The 18243-nt window shown below is 70.4% G+C and overlaps 1 protein-coding gene across 1 annotated transcript in view; it reads left to right on the top strand.

Moving 5' to 3' along the window:
• The first annotated feature begins 283 nt into the window (after nt 1-283).
• Nucleotides 284-18243, top strand: part of ADGRB2 (adhesion G protein-coupled receptor B2) — a 21741-nt gene continuing 3781 nt past the window's right edge. Inside the window, 24 exon segments of the mRNA XM_026085998.1 lie at nt 284-938; nt 941-1012; nt 5893-5976; nt 6647-6811; nt 8174-8338; nt 9747-9911; nt 10890-11054; nt 11143-11244; nt 11367-11473; nt 11920-12114; nt 12230-12298; nt 12414-12522; nt 12607-12753; nt 13294-13369; nt 13493-13595; nt 13746-13789; nt 14739-14865; nt 15503-15606; nt 15921-16023; nt 16853-17003; nt 17133-17202; nt 17313-17379; nt 17500-17585; nt 18131-18229. Coding sequence (XP_025941783.1) covers nt 284-938; nt 941-1012; nt 5893-5976; nt 6647-6811; nt 8174-8338; nt 9747-9911; nt 10890-11054; nt 11143-11244; nt 11367-11473; nt 11920-12114; nt 12230-12298; nt 12414-12522; nt 12607-12753; nt 13294-13369; nt 13493-13595; nt 13746-13789; nt 14739-14865; nt 15503-15606; nt 15921-16023; nt 16853-17003; nt 17133-17202; nt 17313-17379; nt 17500-17585; nt 18131-18229 — 3230 coding nt within the window.

The following is an 18243-nucleotide window of genomic DNA, read 5'->3' as shown; positions in this document are numbered from 1 at the left end:
GCCGGGAGCGTGGGATGAAGCGCCCGGTCTCCGCGGCACGGCCCCGGGAACACGGCGGGCATCGCCGGTGGCTTTCGGCACGGCCCCGGGGACGCGGAGGGCATCGCCGGTGGCTTTCCCCCTCCTCTCCGGGGAAGGGGACCGGAGCTTTGGGGAGCTGGGGGGAACACACCGGCCGGGACACGGGGCTCCGGCCCCTCCGTGCCGGCTCGGCGCAGCGGGGCTCCCGCTAAGCGCCTGCCTGTCYGTCTGTCCGTCTCTCCGGCAGGGCAAATGCCATAGGATGACCGCTGCTGGTCCCCTCTTACTGGCTGTGATTTCGTCCCTCCTGTGGCTCACGCGGGGCTTCGACCCGGCTCCCAGCGCCTGCTCCGCCCTGGCCTCCGGCGTGCTGTACGGCTCCTTCTCGCTCAAGGACCTCTTCCCCACCATCGCCTCCGGCTGCTCCTGGACCCTGGAGAACCCCGACCCCACCAAGTACTCGCTCTACCTGCGCTTCAACCGCGAGGAGCAGGTCTGCACCCACTTCTCGCCCATGGTGCTGCCGCTCGACCACTACCTGGCCAACTACACGTGCGACCCGCGCGGCGAGGCGCCCAGCCCACCGCCCGCCCCCGAGGCCGAAGGCGAGGAGGAGGAGGAGGAGGAGGAGGAGGACGGCGAGGCCGAGCTGGAGCTGTGCGAGGGCGCGGGGCCCTTCACCTTCCTGCACTTCGACAAGAACTTTGTGCAGCTGTGCCTGGCGGCCGAGCCCGAGGCCGCCCCGCGCCTCCTGGCCCCCCAGGCGCTGGAGTTTCGCTTCGTCGAGGTGCTGCTCATCAACAACAACAACTCGAGCCAGTTCACGTGCAGCGTGCTGTGCCGCTGGCTGGAGGAGTGCCTGCAGGCGCCCGGCGCCCGCCGCTGCGGCCTCACCCACGCCGGCTGCAGCTGCCAGGCGGGCNCCAGTGCTGCCTCCCCGAGCTGCATTCTGCGAATGCGAACGATTTCTACGTGCCCGAGGGCGAGCACGGTGAGTGGGGCGCGGGGCCGTGGAGGGGGCGGGTGGCGCGGCTGGGGGAGCCCCTGTGTCGTGCCCCACACGTGCTCCCCGGGGCGGGAGGGGAGGGCAGGGCTGGTGCAAAGAGGTGTGCAAAGAGAAGTGCATAGAGCACGCAGCAGGTGGAGGTGTGCAAAGAGGCGTGCACAGAGCAAGCAGCACCAGGTGGAGGTGTGCAAAGAGGCGTGCACAGAGCAAGCAGCACCAGGTAAAGGTGTGCAAATAGGTGTGCACAGAGCAAGCATTGCCAGGTGGAGGTGTGCAAAGAGGCATGCACGGAGCAAGCAGCGCCAGGTGAAGGTGTGCACAGAGGCGTGCACAGGGCAAGCAGTGCCAGGTGGAGGTATGCAAATAGGTGTGCACAGTGCAGGCAGTGCCAGGTGAAGGTGTGCAAATAGGTGTGCATGAAGCAAGCAGCACTGGGTGGAGGTGTGCAGAGTTGTGCACAGAGCAAGCAGTGCCAGGTGGAGGTATGCAAATAGGCGTGCACAGAGCAAGCAGTGCCAGGTGAAGGTGTGCACAGAGGTGTGCACAGAGCAAGCAGCGCCAGGTGAAGGTGTGCACAGAAGCGTGCACAGAGCAAGCAGTGCCAGGTGAAGGTGTGCAAAGAGGTATGCACAGTGCAAGCAGCGCCAGGTAAAGGTGTGCAAATAGGCGTGCACAGTGCAAACATTGCCAGGTGGAGGTGTGCAAAGAGGTGTGCACGGAGCAAGCAGCACCAGGTGAAGGTGTGCAAATAGGCGTGCACAGAGCAAGCAGTGCCAGGTGGAGGTGTGCAAATAGGCGTGCACAGAGCAAGCAGCACCAGGTGAAGGTGTGCAAATAGGCGTGCACAGAGCAAGCAGCACCAGGTGAAGGTGTGCAAATAGGCGTGCACAGAGCAAGCAGCACTGTGTGTGGGGGGGTGCATGGAGCAAGCAGCACCGGGTGGAGGTGTGCAAGGAGCCGTGCACAAAGGTGTGCGCGGTGCAAGCAGCGTACTGACGGAGGAAGCCGCGCAAAGGCCGGATGCTGCCTCTCCGCGGCCCGTGCGCTCCCGCAGCTCGCCCGACGGACGGCTGAACTCAGCCAAGCTGCCCGGACTGTGGCTTCCTTCCGTGGCCACGCTCCGGCGGGCCCCACGGCGCCTCTCCCCGCTGAGCTGCCACGGCTGCTTGAGCACAGCCGGCGCGGCCCCGGCGCCCCCGGCCTCGCGCTCCGCGTCCCGGCGCGGGGCTGTCGCTCGCCTGACTGCGAGCCCGGAGCAGGAGACCTGTCACTCTGCATTGGGGCAGCCGTGGAAAACAATTTGCAGGTAAAATGACCCTTTCCTGTGGCAAATTACCCTTGACTGCTGCAGCCCGGGCGCTTGTTATTCCAGGCAGGATGTCACGGCACGGCGGCACGGCTCGGCCGGGCTATTAACCACGCGGAATGAAGCCATTTGCTCTTTACAAAATTACAAGAACCTCGAGTGAAAATAAAGCAGCCGTGCTTGCGGGCGCCTCTCCCTCCCCGGGCCCCGGGGGCGGGCGGCCCCGGCGCGGAGCTGGCTTCGCCCCAGCGCTCCCCTCGCCCCCGGCTGCTCGGCCCCTTGTCCCGGGTGGGATTTTTGGCTTTTGGCCGGGGCYGCCAGGCCGATTGCCCGCGCTGGGCAGGAGCAGCGTGCCGGGGAGGTGGTGGAGGCACCACAGCTGGCCAGATGTTCCCCTGGGCCGGCACCGCGGTGCCTAGCGAGGGGCTCTGCCCTCCCTTAGCTGGGCGCTGGCTTTATCCAGGCCGCGGTCGGTCTCAGCYGATTAGGTGGTGGTGATGGACTCTGTGTGTATATATAATTTTATTGGGCTTTAGCATTTATATCAGGAGCTAAATGTCATTATGGGCAGATCCCCCCGGATAAATCCCTGGTCCGTTTCAGCCGCATGGTTATAAATCGCYTCATCCCGAGGGCAGCAGCTTAATTTGATTTTTTTTTTTTCTTTCCCCCTTTAAATGCAACTCTGTGGACGATTAAGAGCTCGGGGCCTGGGGCAGGCGCTTCCCCCCGGCTCGCGGCCTCGTCGAAGCTCTGCCGAGGGYGCCCGGAGACACTGCAGGGGCCTGGTGCCCTCCAAGTGCCCCGGGCTGCCCGTCTGGTGGCAGGGAGGGATGGGGCCAGGGTGCCCCAAACGCAGGGTTGCTGCCCCGGCGTTGCTGCCGGGGGCCCTCTGCACCGCGCTCCCGCGCCCGCGGCGTYGGCGTGCTGATCATCCGCAAGGGCAAGCGCCTGCGCTCCGGTTCCTTCCCCAAATTGCATTTGACATTCAATTAAAACCCGGAGGCACCTGGAAGTGAAGTGTTATTGCAGAGAGGGAGCCGCAAGGGTAAGTCGCTGYGTCGGCACGCCGGGCACCGGCAAGCCCTCGCTTGCGCTGCGGCACCCCGGAGCGTGGGAACGGGATCCGCAGCAGCCCTTCCTGCAGCCGGGGCGCGCACGGGGCATGCCGAGGCTGCCGTCCCCAAAAACGCCGCGCGTCCCACACCCCCGGCAGGGGTAGCGCCGCGGGGATGCTCGGCCGCCTCGCCGCCGCTCACAGAGCGCCGTTCATGCCGCGAGGGGGGTATCCGCCCGCCCGGCCGCCCCCGCCGGGGCTCCCAGCTGGCACCCCCCCAGCGCCCCGGCGCGGCAAGAAAGGGCTCCTTTCAGCGTGGCCGGCGGGTGAATGCCGGGCCTGTGAGTCGAGCCTTGGCGGGCRCCCAGCGCTGATCTCACCAGGGCTGCGAGCTGCAGCCGCGCGCTGCCGCGGGGGCTGGCGGGTGCCCAGCCTCTGCCCGGGCCGCCTCTTTCCCAGCGGCCGGCGGCGCGCTGGGTCCCCATCGCCATGCCCAGGCCCGGGACCGGGGGCAGGCGGCGATGCCGCGCTTGCTGCAGCGGGGCAGGGAGCCCCGGCGGGATGGGTCGGCACTGTGCACGGTGATGCTGGGTGCACTGCATCCGCGTGGCATCCTGCGTGTCTGGGAACCAGGCTGTCCCGGATCCCACCGGAGTGMATGCAGCCCCACAGCATCCTGCAGCACCACGGCTTGCGGCTGGAGCTTGCTCAGGGTCCCGTTTCCCCTTGCATCCACCTCGTGTCCCCCCAGGAGCCGGCCGCCGGGGCGGTGACGCCAGGACGGGGCCATGCCAGCCGTGCTGCAGGCTCCCGGCTTCGCAGCAGCACCTGGGGACGCGGCTGGGCTCAGGGAACATCCTGCGGTCCCCAGAAAGGGCCCCTTCCCTTGCAGCTGAGGCAGCCCGGCGCATCGCGGCGGCGGGGCTGCGCATGCCGGAGCTGTGCCGTGGGCAGCACCCGGCGCGGGCGGCCCCGCGGCGACGGCCGGCGATTTAGTGCTCTGCGAAGGAAATTGAATTTGGTGTCTCTGTCGAACACAGCCGGGCAGAGCACCCTCGTATATTCTCTGGATTGATGGGTTTCTCCGGGCTCTCGCGGCGGCGCGTGGGTTTCTGCCGCGCGGCTGGCGGGGGTGGGCGGCCCCTGGCTGGGAGCAGCCCCCGGCCTCCCGCGGGGCCCCGCGCCTCGTCCAGCTGCATCCTTCGGTGCCGGTCCGGCGGGAACGGGCCCRGGCAGCGAGGACACCGAGTTGAAGGCAAAAGGCAGTAAATTTGGGTCTGGTTTACAGCGCTAATGTCGGTGCGATCGGTGCTCGCTGGCAGCGGCTCGTACATCACCTGGGCACGTTGCAGCGGGGCCGCGGCGGGGCTGTGCCCGCAGGGCGGCAGCGGGCGGCCGGGAGGGCCGGGAGAGCTGGGAGGGCCGGGGGCTGTGCCGGCGGCGGTGTGCGCCGCGCCGCCGAGCCCTCCGCACGCCAGTTAATTTCACGCCAAGCGCTCGTGATGGATCTCTTGTTATTTTTGGTGAGCCGAGCCATAAATTTGTGCCACCTCACTGCAGCAATCTGTTAAGTGGGGAAGGGAGAGCACCTCCGCTCGGCCCCGCAGGCAGCCGGGGCTGCGCCGCCCTGCTCGTGCCCGCCGCAGACGCGGGTGCACCAGGGATGCAGGCGCCCTGGGGTGCACTGGGGGTGCGAGCATCCTGGGGTGCACTGGGGGTGCGGGCGCCCTGGGGTGCACGGGGGGTGCGAGCATCCTGGGGTGCACCGGGGGTGCGGGCGCCCTGGGGTGCACCGGGGGTGCGGGCGCCCTGGGGTGCACTGGGGGTGCGAGCATCCTGGGGTGCACGGGGGATGCGGATGCCCTGGGTGCCTGGGGACAGGGCACCCTGGGAGACACCAGGGACACGGCAAGGGGCCCGATGCAAGGCCAGGCACGGGAGGGACACGGCTGCCCCCTCCCCGTGCCCCCCCCTGGCAGGACCTGCCCCTGCCTTTGCCGCGGGTTCAGTCCCGCGGTGGCGGCAGCAGCGATGCCGGGGCGGCGTTACCCGCTGTGCCGCTGTGCCGGGAGGGACTGAGCCTAAAGCGGTACTTTGAGACAGGGGAAATGGGCTGTTTTGGCCCTCTTCCGTCCGCGTCGGGAAGGGCCCCGCTCGGCAGGGAGGAGCGGCGACGCGGCCGCGCGAAGCAGGATTTGCCTGCGAGCGGATCCGTCTTTCCGACGCCGCGTCCCAGTCCCTAGGGAAGCGCAGCACCGGGGCAGCGAGGGGCTGCGCGGGCTCGCGGCACCGTCTTTCCTCCGGGAGCCTCTGCCTCCTTGGGCCGATTTCAGACCGAATCGGTAAAAATAAGGGGGGAGCCATGGGAACGGTGACGTTCTTGGGGGGGCGATGAGAGCGTCGCCGTGCGGGGAGGCGCCGCCGGACCTGCTCAGCCGTCGGCAGACTCCGGAGAAGCGGCGCCGCCGCGGCCCCTCACCGGAGCCCGTCTCTCTCTTGCAGGCAATGAGGTCGAGGAGAACCAGAAGGTGAAAACGCAGTGGCCCCGCTCGGCGGACGAGCCCGGCGTCTACATGGCGCAGACAGGTACAGCGCTGGCGGGGGGGGGCTCTGCCCCGGCACCGTCTCCATGGCCGTAATGAAACCGGGTGGGAAAGCCGCGGAGGGGGCGGCAGGTTTGGAGGAGGCCGTGCTGGTCCGGGCGTCCACGCGGCAGCGGGAGCGCTGAAGACGGAGCGACTTCCTCCGCTTGCTGCCCGTGCGCTGGCTTAATTTGCTCCGTTTATTTATTTTTCTTCGCACCTTCCCTCAAGGGTTGTAAAGCAAAAAAAAAAAAAAAAAAAAGGAAAAAACCCAAACCCATTAATTGTTTCTCTCAAACGTATTTATTTGGCAAATTCATCTGGGCACTTTGTGCGTGCTGCCCCCCCCCGCAGCGTCTCCTGATTTATGGTGCGAGGGCTCCAAGGCGAGCGGGGAGACGGATGGGTCCCCGGGCGGGAGGGACGCTCAGCCCGCGTGCCTGGCCTGCAGATCCGCCCGCGCGCTCCGAAGGGTCCAGAGCACCCTGGCGAGCCCCAAATAACCACGGGCAGCACCCTGCTCCCCCCACCCGGCCCGGCTCGCCTGCCTCAGCAGGGAACACGCCGGGCTGTGCCAGCTCCCGCCGGCGCTTCCAGCCTTGCCGGGGGTTTGGAGAGCGGCAGCCGGGGCGGCCGAAGCCCCGAAGCTCACGCGTGCACACCTCTCCCGGCAGGAGACCCCGCGGCCGAGGAATGGTCCCAGTGGAGCGTCTGCTCGCTGACGTGCGGGCAAGGCTCCCAGGTGCGGACGCGCTCCTGCGTCTCCTCTCCCTACGGGACGCTGTGCAGCGGGCTGCTGCGGGAGACGCGGACGTGCAATAACACGGCCACCTGCCCAGGTACCGGCGCCGCGGGCCCGCGGGGGCTCGGGGAGGGGGGGGTCCGGGGGCGCTGCGTGGCCCCGCGCCGGAGCCGGTGGCCGGGGAGAGCAGGGACACGTATTTCTGGGGGTCTCCTGGGGGTTCGGCGGGTCTCTCCCGTGTTGGAAAGGGGCGATGCTGGCGGTGCCGGAGGGTTTGCAGGGGTGGTGCTGGCTCTGTCCGCCCATGCCGGCACGGCTGCTGGAAGCAGGCGTTTCCCACCCCGCTGCATCCGGGGTGGATGGCCCAGCTCGGGGCTGCTCCGACCTCCCTGGCGGCACCATGCCGTCGGTTTGCCTCCCCCTGCTCTGTCGGCTCACGGGAGCAACAAGGCTGGGGCAGCACCCGGAGTGGGTGCAACACTGCTCCGCGTGGCTGACCGTCCCATCCCATCCCATCCGTCCCATCCCGTCCGGTCCCGTCCCGCCGGCCCTGCTGGCTCCTGCTTCACCAGGCTGTGGGTTTGGCTTTGGGAGCAGCTCGGCGGGCAGCACCTTTGCACCCTCCTGCCCCTGCGCACCCAACTCGTCCCTCCCAGCTCCTGTTTGATGTTCCCCGGAGCACTGGGTGCTTCCAAGGTTGGGGGCCCAGGGGAGGCTGGCACGGGCGCCCGGGCTCGTGGGGCAGGGAGGTCTCCGGGGCCAGCGATCGCCGTCCCTGCCTGCGCCGGGGCCGCGCGCCCGGTTAGCGCCGGGGGGTGCCGAGATGTGGGGCGCAGGCAGGAGCTGCCCGTGTGCCCGCGGAGGGGTCCGTGAGTCTCGTGCGGGGTCTGGACAGACGGTGGGGTTCGGCAGGGCCCCAGGGACCCTGTCTGGTGCCCGTGCCCTGGGAGGCGTCGGGGAGCRCCGCTGGGGTTCGCTGGGGCTCCTCGGCTTGGAGAGCATCCTTTGGGATGCTCGGGAGCGATGCAGGTCCCGGCTCGCTGCGCGGGAGCAGTGCATGGCGGGGGCGGCGGCGCTGAGCCCGGCCGGCACGTCGGCACGAGCCCGGCACGCGTGGCTGCGAGCGGAGGTGGGGGGCCGTGCTGCGCCGGCCGTCCCCCCCCTGGGGAGATCGGAGCGGGGCAGAAAGCGGCGGCCGCTGCATGCGTGCCAGGCCCTTGGGGTTTGCACCAGCGTGTGATGGTGGGGAAGAGGCGGCCGGAGCCGGTGGGAGATGGAGGGAGCCGGGCACCGTGCCCAAGTCCCAGGAGGCGAGGGGTCTCCGCCAAGCCCGGCTCTTTGCCGGACGGCTGAGGGAGGAAGAGGAGGAGGAGGAGGAGGAGGAGGAGGAGGAGGGGGGAGTCCCTGTGCACTCCCCGCGCCGGGGGCGCCGGCGTGACCGCGCTGTGCTGTGTTGCAGTTCACGGCGCGTGGGAGGAGTGGTCCCCGTGGAGCCTGTGCTCGGTGACCTGCGGGCGAGGGGCCAGGACCAGGACGCGGCGGTGCGTGGCCCCGCAGCACGGAGGCAAAGCCTGCGAGGGCCCCGAGGTGCAGGCCAAGCCCTGCAATATCGCGATCTGCCCGGGTTAGTACTTCTCCCCCCTTCTCCGCTTCGCTCCCTCCCCTCCTCTCGCACCTGCCTTTCTCCTGGCCCCGGCTGGGAAGAGCCGGGAGAGGCGAGCGAGGGGCTGCTCCCGGTGCAGGGACCGCGGCGCTGCGCCGGGCGGGTGGTACACCCTCCCGTCCCGCTAGAAACCCGGCCGTGCCCCGGCTTGCACGGACAGAGCAAGACGTCCCGCTGGTCCCGCTGCGGGACTCGCTCCCGGGAGGAGCGCGGGAGCTGCCCGCGGGGAGCTGCGCGGGGCCGGGCTCGGCCGGCAGCGTGACTGCGAGGGGGGAAACGGGGGCAGAGGCAGAAGGAGAGACCGGGGCCGGGTGAGAGCCTGGGACGGGGGCGGCTGTGATGCACYGAGATGCCCCAGACCCTCGTCCCGTAGGACGCCCATCCCTGCTCCGGTCCCCGTGTGCGCAATGGCAGCTCCGTGGCCACTTGGCATCCCCTGCCGAGGAGCCGGGGGTCATTTCTGCTCCTTCCCTCCCCTCCCTCCCTGCCGCTAACGAGCGGTGTGACCCACTGGTGGGCCCCGCGCCGGCGCCGGGGGTGGCAGGGGCACGTACGGGGACGCGGGTGGAGGTGGCGAAGGCGCGAGGGCTGCGGGGGGGGGTCTGTGCATGGGTGGGCAGCGCCGTCTCCGTCCCTTCCTCCCGCGCGGCCGACGTGGTGGTGGTGGCCGGGGGATTTCTGCGGCGGTGGCCGGGGACGCCGCGTCGGGGCTGGCAGGCTGCGGGGGATCCCGTGTGCAGCGTGGCGAGACCGGAGACCGGCCGGGACCAGGAGGGAGCCAGGGAGCCCCTGGCGAAGGGGTGCGCAGGGCGCTCCCCTGCCCCACGGGTCTCACCCCCTCATCCCAATGTGGCAGCTCTGGCAGAGATATGCCGCCCACGGCACGTGGCTTTTGCCACGCRAACCGGCTGCTCCACACAGGCGCTGCTGGAGCAGCGTAAGCRCATGGCAGCACGTTGCCTGCCCACCCCGGCCTGCAGAGCTGCCGGGGGGCAGCGCCGGGGGCTTGCACCGCAGTGCGGAGCAATGCCGGAGGCTCACAGCGTTGCAGGGAGCAATGCCGGGGACTTGCACCGCGGCATTGAGCAATGCCAGGGAGTCACCGTGGGCCATGCCGGCATGGACACGTCGCGGGGCCAGGCGTTTCCGTGCAGCGGGGGGGTAGGACCAGCTGCTGCAGGTGCAGGGGCCTGTCCTGGGGCAGGGTTCACCTCRGGCCGTTCGGGTTGCTTTCGCGCGAGTGGAGCCGGCAGCGCCAGTAGGTTGGACCCGTTGCACGGAGAGCAGGCGGGGGGCCGCGGTTTGGGGAGGGGGCCGCGGTTCGAGGGGCAGCAGCGGGCTGACGGCGCTCTCCTGTGCTTCCCCGCAGTGGAGGGCCAGTGGCTGGAGTGGGGCGCCTGGAGCCGCTGCTCGGTGACCTGCTCCAACGGGACGCAGCAGCGGACGCGCAAGTGCAGCGTCTCGGCCCACGGCTGGGCCGAGTGCCGGGGGGCTCACGCCGACGCCAGGGAGTGCTCCAACCCCACGTGTCCCAGTAAGGCCCCGCGCGTGCTGGGAGGACGGCGGGGACGCGAGGGGGCAGCGGGCCGCGGCGTGGGGGACGGTGCGGAGCATGCAGCACACCGGCGCATGGCACAGCAGCATGCAGCACACCGGTGCATTGCTTGCTGGCATGCAGCACACCGGCGCATGGCACAGCGGCASGCAGCACACCGGCGCATTGCTTGCTGGCAYGCAGCACACCGGCGCATGGCACAGCGGCACGCAGCACACCGGYGCATTGCTTGCTGGCATGCAGCACACCGGCGCATGGCACAGCGGCAYGCAGCACACCGGYGCATTGCTTGCTGGCAYGCAGCACACCGGCGCATGGCACAGCGGCACGCAGCACACCGGHGCATTGCTTGCTGGCATGCAGCACACCGGCGCATGGCACAGCAGCATGCAGCACACCGGTGCATTGCTTGCTGGCATGCGGCACGCCGGTGCATGGCACGGCGACATGCGGCCAGGCCGAGCGTCACCCCCGAGGCTGCCGCCCTGCCGTCAGCGTGGGAGCCGAAATCCCGTGCGCCCCCTCCGCAGCGGATGTGGTTGCGTGGGGAGCAGGAACACAGGGGTGATGCTGTGGATTCACAGCCATCCCCCACGTGCCAGTTCCTCCCACCCTGGTCGCATCCCAGCCAGAAGAGCTGGGGATTCATGCCGTGTCCTTAGCCCCCCCCCCCCTTCCCACACTCGCCCACCCCGCGTCTCGGCTGACTCACCCGGACCCCGGTGCGCGGTGCCGCTGACGCACCGCCGCCGCCTCCGTCCTCTCGCCGACGTGGGTTCGGAGGCAGGAGAGGGTTTGCGAGCCAGCACCCGCCGGTGCCGCATGTCCTTCCGGGGCGCCCGCGCCGGGTGCCGGGACCTGCCTGCGCCCCGCTGGCCGCAGCGCCTGCTCGGGTGCGTTTTGGGCACGCGGGTGCACGAGCGGCGCCGGGCGCTCACGGCGCCGCCGTCCCCGCAGCCGACAGCAAGTGGGGCCCCTGGAACCACTGGAGCCTCTGCTCCAAGACCTGCGACACCGGCTGGCAGCGCCGCTTCCGCATGTGCGAGGGCACCGGCGTGCGGGGCTACCCCTGCGAGGGCACCGGCGAGGAGGTGAAGACGTGCAACGAGAAGAAGTGCCCAGGTAGCGGGCRGCTGCCCCCGGCGCGGCCCCGGGCYGTCCCCCGGGCTCGGGCCGCCTGTCACCCCCCCTGTCCCCCCCCCTCCGGCAGCCTACCACGAGATGTGCAAGGACGAGTACGTCATGCTGATGACCTGGAAGAAAACCGCCGCCGGGGAGACCATCTACAACAAATGTCCCCCCAACGCCACCGGTGAGGGGCCGCAGCGGGGGGGAGTTTGGGTGCCGCGCCAGCCTCCCCCGCTCCGGGGGTGCTGGGGGGGCCGTTTCGGGGCAGGGACCCAACCCTTCGCCCCTCTTGTGTTTGCCGCGCAGGGTCCGCCAGCCGCCGGTGCCTGCTGAACGCGCACGGGGTGGCGTACTGGGGGCTGCCCAGCTTCGCCCGCTGCGTCTCCCACGAGTACCGATACTTGCATCTCTCAGTAGGTGCACGCTCGGGCACGGACCCCGTCCCTCGCGCCCCGCCGCGGGGCCCCGCCGTCCCCCCGGCCCCGCTCGCGCCCCGGCCGGCGACGGACATTTCGCTGCGGTCACAGCCAGTTATGCCGCGGTCTGCAGGGATAGCTCGCCCCGGGGTTCGGGGCGCTGCATGGGGAAACTGAGGCAGGGCGGCAGGCGGGTGGGCAGACGCCCGCTCGGCTGGAGCTGCCAGGAGAGCTCAGGAGTCCGAGTGCTGCGTCCCCAGGGAATGGCTCGCAGGATGGAAAGCACCATCTAGCCCCCCCTTGCCTCCCGCTGCTGCCCTAATTAATGTAATTAGCTCTCCGCCGAGCACCCCCAGGGCTCCCGGCTTCCCTGGGCACGGTGAGGGTGCACGGAGGGTCCCCGGGGCGGGCGGCGGGTGACGCCTGTGTCCCCCCCCTGCAAGCTGCGGGAGCACCTGGCCAAGGGGCAGCGGGTGCTGGCGGGCGAGGGCATGTCRCAGGTGGTGCGGAGCCTGCTGGAGCTCGTGGCCCGCAAGACCTACTACAGCGGGGACCTGCTCTTCTCCGTGGAGATCCTGCGCAACGTCACCGACACCTTCAAGAGGGCCACCTACACCCCGTCCTCCGAGGACGTGCAGGTAGCGGCCCGGCGTCCCATCCCCGCCGCCGCGGCATCGTCCCCGGCACCGTGGTGCCCTGCCTGGGTCCCCTGCGCCGGCGGACCCCGGCGCCGCTGACCCCCCTCCTCCGCAGCGCTTCTTCCAGGTGGTGAGCTACATGGTGGACGCCGAGAACCGGGACAAGTGGGAGGACGCGCAGCAGGTGAGCCGGGAAAGGGGCCAGCACGGGCATCCCGAGTGGGGGGCCGGACCCGGGCATGGACCCCCCGCAGCCTTCCCGGCTGCTGCCGCAGCTGTGCCCTCTCCTGCACCCGCAGGTCTCGCCCGGCTCTGTGCACCTGATGAAGGTGGTGGAGGACTTCATCCACCTGGTGGGYGATGCGCTGAAGGCCTTCCAGAGCTCCCTCATCGTCACCGACAACCTGGGTGAGCGCCAGGGCCGTGCCGGGGTGAGCACATGAGCCGGAGTGGGCACGCAGGCTGCCCGTGACGCCCACTCTGCCCCGCCAGTGATCAGCATCCAGAGGGAGCCCGTCTCCGCCGTCTCCAGCGACATCAACTTCCCCATGAAGGGGCGCCGGGGCATGAAGGACTGGGCCCGCAACTCCGAGGACAAGCTCTTCATCCCCAAGGAGGTGCTGAGCCTCTCCTCCGCCGGTAAGGCAGGGCTGGCGGGACCGCGCGAGCCTGCGCACGTGTGCACGCATGTGAGCATGCACGGGTGAGCACGCACATGGGTGAGCATGGAGTTGTGAGCATGCACATGTGTGTGCACAGGTGGGAGCATGCACGGGTGGGAGCATGTGTATGAGCATGCACAGGCGAGCATGCACATGGGTGAGTGTGGAGTTGTGAGCATGCACGTGTGTGCACAGGTGTGAACATGCATGGGTGAGCATGCACATGGGTGAGTGTGGAGTTGTGAGCATGCACATGTGTGTGCACAGGTGTGAACATGCCTGTGCGTGAGAATTCACGGTGGAGCCTGCACACGCGTGAGCACATGTTTGAGTGTGCACGTGCACCTGGCCTCCTGCGAGCCCAAGCGCCGTCCGTGCGTGTCAGTGCCTGCGCTGGGGGGCTGGTGTGTGCTGCCCCGCGGGCACCCACGGGGAGACCCCTGAGCCCGCACGTGTGCCCGGCTGCCAGCCCGGCACCTCCTGGGTCACGGCACCGCTCTCCTTCCCCTCTCCGCAGAGATGGATGAGTCGTCCCACTTCGTCATCGGGGCCGTCCTGTACCGCACGCTGGGGCTGATCCTCCCGCCGCCCAGGTGAGTGCGGCTGCCCCGCGGGACGGGACGGGACGGCAGAGCCATGGCGGGGCAGAGCCCGGGGGCAAGTGGGGAGCAGGGGCCAGGCGGCGCCCGGTGACCGCCAGCGCCTGCTCCCCGCAGGACGCCGCTGGCCGTCACCTCCAAGGTGCTGATGGTGACGGTGCGCCCGCCGACCAAGCCCGCGGCGCCCCTCGTCCTGGTGGAGCTCTCCCACGTCGTCAACGTGAGTGTCCCCCTCGCCGCGGCTCCCGACCCGCCGCCCTCGGAGCCGCCCGGGCCCCCCGGTGCCCACCCACCCGCGCTGGGCTGAATGCCGGCGTCGTGCTGGGGTCCGGCAGCCGGGTGAGCTGCTGAGCCGCCACTCCGTCCGCAGGGCACGTCCCACCCGCAGTGCGTCGCCTGGGACTACTCGAGGACGTGAGTGGGGTGCGGGGGGGGCGGGGGGGGGGTGCCGGGGCTGGGCAGGCGATGCTGCGAGAGGGAGGGCCGGTTTTTGCTAACGCGGGTATCGATTTCGCGCCGCTCGCTGCCGGAGACGGATGCCTCCCGCCTGCCAGGTGCAATTTGTTAGCGCCGAGCCTGGCGCTTCGGCGAGCGAGCTGGAAAGCAGGGCACGGGGGGCATGCCTGGCTCAGYCCTGCCGGCAGCCGGGGGTTCGGCCACCCCGGGGGCTTGAGGGGACCCTCGTGCCCTCCCTAGGGAAATTTGGTTTTGGGAATAGCACGTTTCTGCTCCATGAGTTGCAGCCGCTGCCGGGCTGTGAAGAGCTGGAGGTGGCTCTGGGGGACCCCCCGGCTCTGCTCCCGCCTGCCCCAGCACCTCCGGTTTGCAGGGAGCGGTGCAAGCGGGACCTTGYGGCTCTGCTGTGCCCTGATCCGGGRTGGGGGGGCTGCAGCGATACCCTGGCACTGCCCTGGCACCCCGCCGCCTCCCTGGGCCAGGCGGGATGGGGTGCACGCGGTGCCCGGCGCCCGGCYGGGGACGACACGGGGCTGGTGGCTGTGCATGGGGGCACGTGGCTGCTCCGCGTYGCAGCCCGGCCACCCTCCGTCCTTCCAGCCCTCCATCCCCTCCGCCAGGGCCGGGCCCCTTCCCTCCTGCGGTTTGGCCCCCGCAGCCCRGAGGGGGAGATTAAATCGAGCCTCTGCGTTGCACTGCTCCCCCGGGGGACYGGCGCGGGGGGCACGGGGGGGGCCAGGGCGACTTTTGCCCCAGGTCTGGCTCAGGGGATTTACCCGTCTGCCGGGCTCCCCCCGGGCGGGTGCCAGCAAAGGGTTAAGGCGGGGAAGGCGCGAGGGGCTGCGGGCTGCGTGTGCGTCTGATCGTTTCAACTTGCTCTCTCCCTCGCTCTCGTCCCATTAATCAGGGATGCTGGCTTGGGAAACTGGGACACGGAGAGCTGCCAAACCCTGGAGACCCTCCCGGCGCACACCAAATGCCAGTGCAGCCAGCTCTCCACCTTCGCCGTCCTCGCCCAGCTGCCCAGAGACCTGGTAGGGGGCCGGGGGGGGGGGGGGCSGGGGGGCCGTGGGTCGGGGTCGCCAGCGCTGCGGGGTGCGAGGGGATGGAGATCCCGCCGGATGCCCGCGGCTTTGCAGAGCCGGGAGCTGCCCAGGCCCGTCGGAGGCGCGGGGGTCCCCGTGGGGACGGGGAGGGAGCGGGGAGGCGCCTTGCCTGCAGATACCCCAGCCCCGCGTGCCGGACCCCCCCGTGCCAGCTGGCGTGATGGTGAAGGGGGGGTTGCAACAGCCGAGAAAGCGGCCTGGGCTCCCCCCGGCTCCGCTGCGCCCCCGGGCTGTGCTCTGCCACGCAGGACGCTGCRGTGATTTATAAGGCTCCTTAAGGGCGTTGATATGTGCGGGGAGGGGACGGGACGGCGAGGAGCCCTCCTGGCATGTGTCCCTTGCCGCCAGCCGCGCCGGCACGGCCCTGCCGGCCCCCATTGCTATTCCAGCCGCGTCCCCGTCGGCCCGGAGATGGGCACCGGTCCCCGGGAACGCGCCTCGGCAGCGCCCAGGGACCCCGATGCGGGGGGCGGAGGGGCCGGSGCCGGCGGGGGGCTGCGATGGGGGTGCAGGGGCCGGCGGCGGCCCCGGGGGCGGCCTCAGCCTCCCTCCCCTTCCCCGCCAGGCCATGGACCCCTCGGGCACCCCGTCGGTGCCGCTGATGATCGGCTGCGCCGTCTCCTGCATGGCCCTGCTGACCCTGCTGGTGATCTACGCTGCCTTCTGGAGGTGACAGCGCCGGCGCTGGGGACACCCGCAGCTGGGGAGACGGGAACAGATGCGGGCAGGGGGTGGCGGAGGGGGGGACAGCGCCAGCGCGAGCTTAGCAGCGCGGTGATTAAACGCGTCGTTCCTGGAAGAGAATAAACCCTCGTGGCATTAGGGCAGGAGGGGCGYGGAGATGCCGGGCCGTCCGGGCACGGCCGTGGGCACGTGCCAAGCAGGAGACCCTGCTGGCCCCACCGTCCCCGGGCAGGACGGCGTCTGCAGCGCCGGGCACGTGTGGGGCAGCGCCCCGGCTCCACGCCGCTCCCTGCCCGCAGGTTCATCAAGTCGGAGCGCTCCATCATCCTGCTCAACTTCTGCGTCTCCATCCTGGCCTCCAACGTGCTCATCCTCGTGGGCCAGTCCCAGATGCTCAGTAAGGTGAGAGCAGCCGGGGCACCCCGGGGACGCGGTGCCGAGTCCCTGCTCCTCGGCTCCGGCAGCCCGGCCGGCGCGGGGCAGGACCCATCCCGCCTCCGGCAGGGACCGGAGGATGGAGCAGGGGACAGGGACGCCCTGGGGACGGGCACGGGCTGGGGTGCTGCTGCGCCGAATCGAGGGCGCAGCGTTGCGTTTTGTGGAGGAGAGGGCTGCAGCCCCGAGGGGACGTGGGCGCGGGAGCGTGGCGGCGCGAGGGGGCTGCCCCGTGTCCCAGCCCTGCCTCTCCGTCGGCCGGCCGCRGCGTCCTGCCCCGCACCAGCCCTGGCGCTGCCGGCGAGCGTGGCGAGTTCGCCGGTCTCTGCGGCACGCGTCCCCAAGGGCCGGCGAGCCAAGCGCTCAGGCGCTGATGGCTGGAGCGCGATATGAGCGCTGCGGCTGCTCCAATCCCACCTTATCTTCCCGGCTGGCCGTGCCGGCCCTGCTGGCTCTGAGGAGCAGATTTGATTTGGATTAACTCAATCTTGGGATTAAATTCTGTGCGCTGGTGGCTTGGGCACAAACCTAGCCCAGGCGTGGGGGTTTAACCGCCGCGATGCCGGGCAGTTTGGAAGGACGGTCCCTGCTCAGCCCCGCCGGCAGCTGGGACCTCATCCCGGCGCTGCYGGCAAATCACCGCAGCTGCCCCGCGACTCGGTTTCCCCCGCGCCCCGGGCAGACCCCAGCACGGCAGCCGCCGGGCTCGGCGCCGGAGGCCTGCGATGTGCCGTCCCCAACTCGGTCCCTCGCCGCACCGCGCCGCGTCCCCCTGACCCGCCACCTCCCCCGGCAGGGCGTGTGCACCATGACGGCTGCTTTCCTGCACTTCTTCTTCCTCTCGTCCTTCTGCTGGGTGCTGACGGAGGCCTGGCAGTCCTACCTGGCGGTGATCGGCCGGATCCGGACACGCCTGGTCAGGAAGCGCTTCCTGTGCTTGGGCTGGGGTAAGGAAGGGAAACCGAGGCACGGTGCGGGAAAGCCTCTTCCCCATCGCCTTGCTGCAAGCGCCGGGGCGCCGTGCCGCTGCCCCCCCAGCGCCGGCTCCTCTGCCCTCCTCCCTCCTCCCTCCCCAGGTCTGCCAGCCCTCGTGGTCGCCGTCTCCGTCGGCTTCACGCGGACCAAAGGCTACGGGACGGCGAGCTAGTACGTGGGGACGGTGGGGATGCGGCGGGCTGGGCCGGGGGGCGCGGGATGGGGACGGGATCGGGAGGGAGCCCGGGACGTCCCCGACRCTCCGCGTTGCCCCTCCGCAGCTGCTGGCTCTCCCTGGAGGGCGGTTTGCTCTAYGCCTTCGTGGGACCCGCCGCCGTCATCGTGCTGGTAGGTGGGCTCCGTGCGGCGCCTCCCCCCGCCGCGGACCCCGCAAACCCCTTCCCYGGAGCCGGGCCTCGGAGGGGGGTCCGCGCCCGGCCCTGAGCCCAGGCTCTCCTCTGGCCCCAGGTGAACATGCTCGTCGGCATCATCGTGTTCAACAAGCTCATGTCCCGCGACGGCATTTCAGATAAGTCCAAAAAGCAGCGAGCTGGGTAAGTGCCGTGCAGCCCCGCGGGGCCGTCCCTGGGGCCGGCGAGGGGCCGGGGGGGGCGCAGGCAGGCTGCTCCCCCCGTGCCCGGCCCCCCTCCGCCACCTGAGGGGGCATGGGGTCTCCTCCGGGGGCAGGCTGAGGACTGGGCAGGCTTCGTTGCGCTTGTGGGCAGCACGGGGCACTGCAGCCCCTTGCTGGGGGGCGGCAGGCGGGGGGAGCAGTCGCCCCCACACCTGCCCCCCGGGAAGGGGGAGCCRCAGGCTGCGGAGCCCCTTCCCTGCCGCCGGCGGAGGGGCTGAGCCCTGCGCCCCGTCGCTGCGCCGCGCTTGGCCCCCCGCCGCTAGGCGTTAACAGCTCTGCTGCCGCCCCTCAACTAACCCGGCTCTCTCTCTTTCTCTTTTTCCTTCTCTCATTTGCTTTCTGCCTGTGTCCATCTGTCCGTCCGTCTCTCCGCCCCCCCCCCGCCCCGCTCCCCATCCCTGCCGCCCCGCTCTCCCGCGGCCTTGCTCTGCCGGCGCGGACGGGTCCTGGCCGCGGCGCGCGTAGCTCCAAGCCCCCGCCGTGCGGCAGCCTGCTGCTGAAATGCGCCAAGTGCGGCGTGGTGTCCAGCGCGGCCACGACCGCCGCCACCGCCAGCAACGCCATGTTAGTGCCCGCCG

The sequence above is a fragment of the Apteryx rowi genome, unplaced genomic scaffold (genome assembly GCF_003343035.1).
Source record: "Apteryx rowi isolate R43461 unplaced genomic scaffold, aptRow1 scaffold_68, whole genome shotgun sequence".
Taxonomy (NCBI): domain Eukaryota; kingdom Metazoa; phylum Chordata; class Aves; order Apterygiformes; family Apterygidae; genus Apteryx; species Apteryx rowi.
The sequence above is the reverse complement of the archived record's forward strand: the minus strand, read 5'-3'. Positions and strand labels throughout refer to the sequence as shown.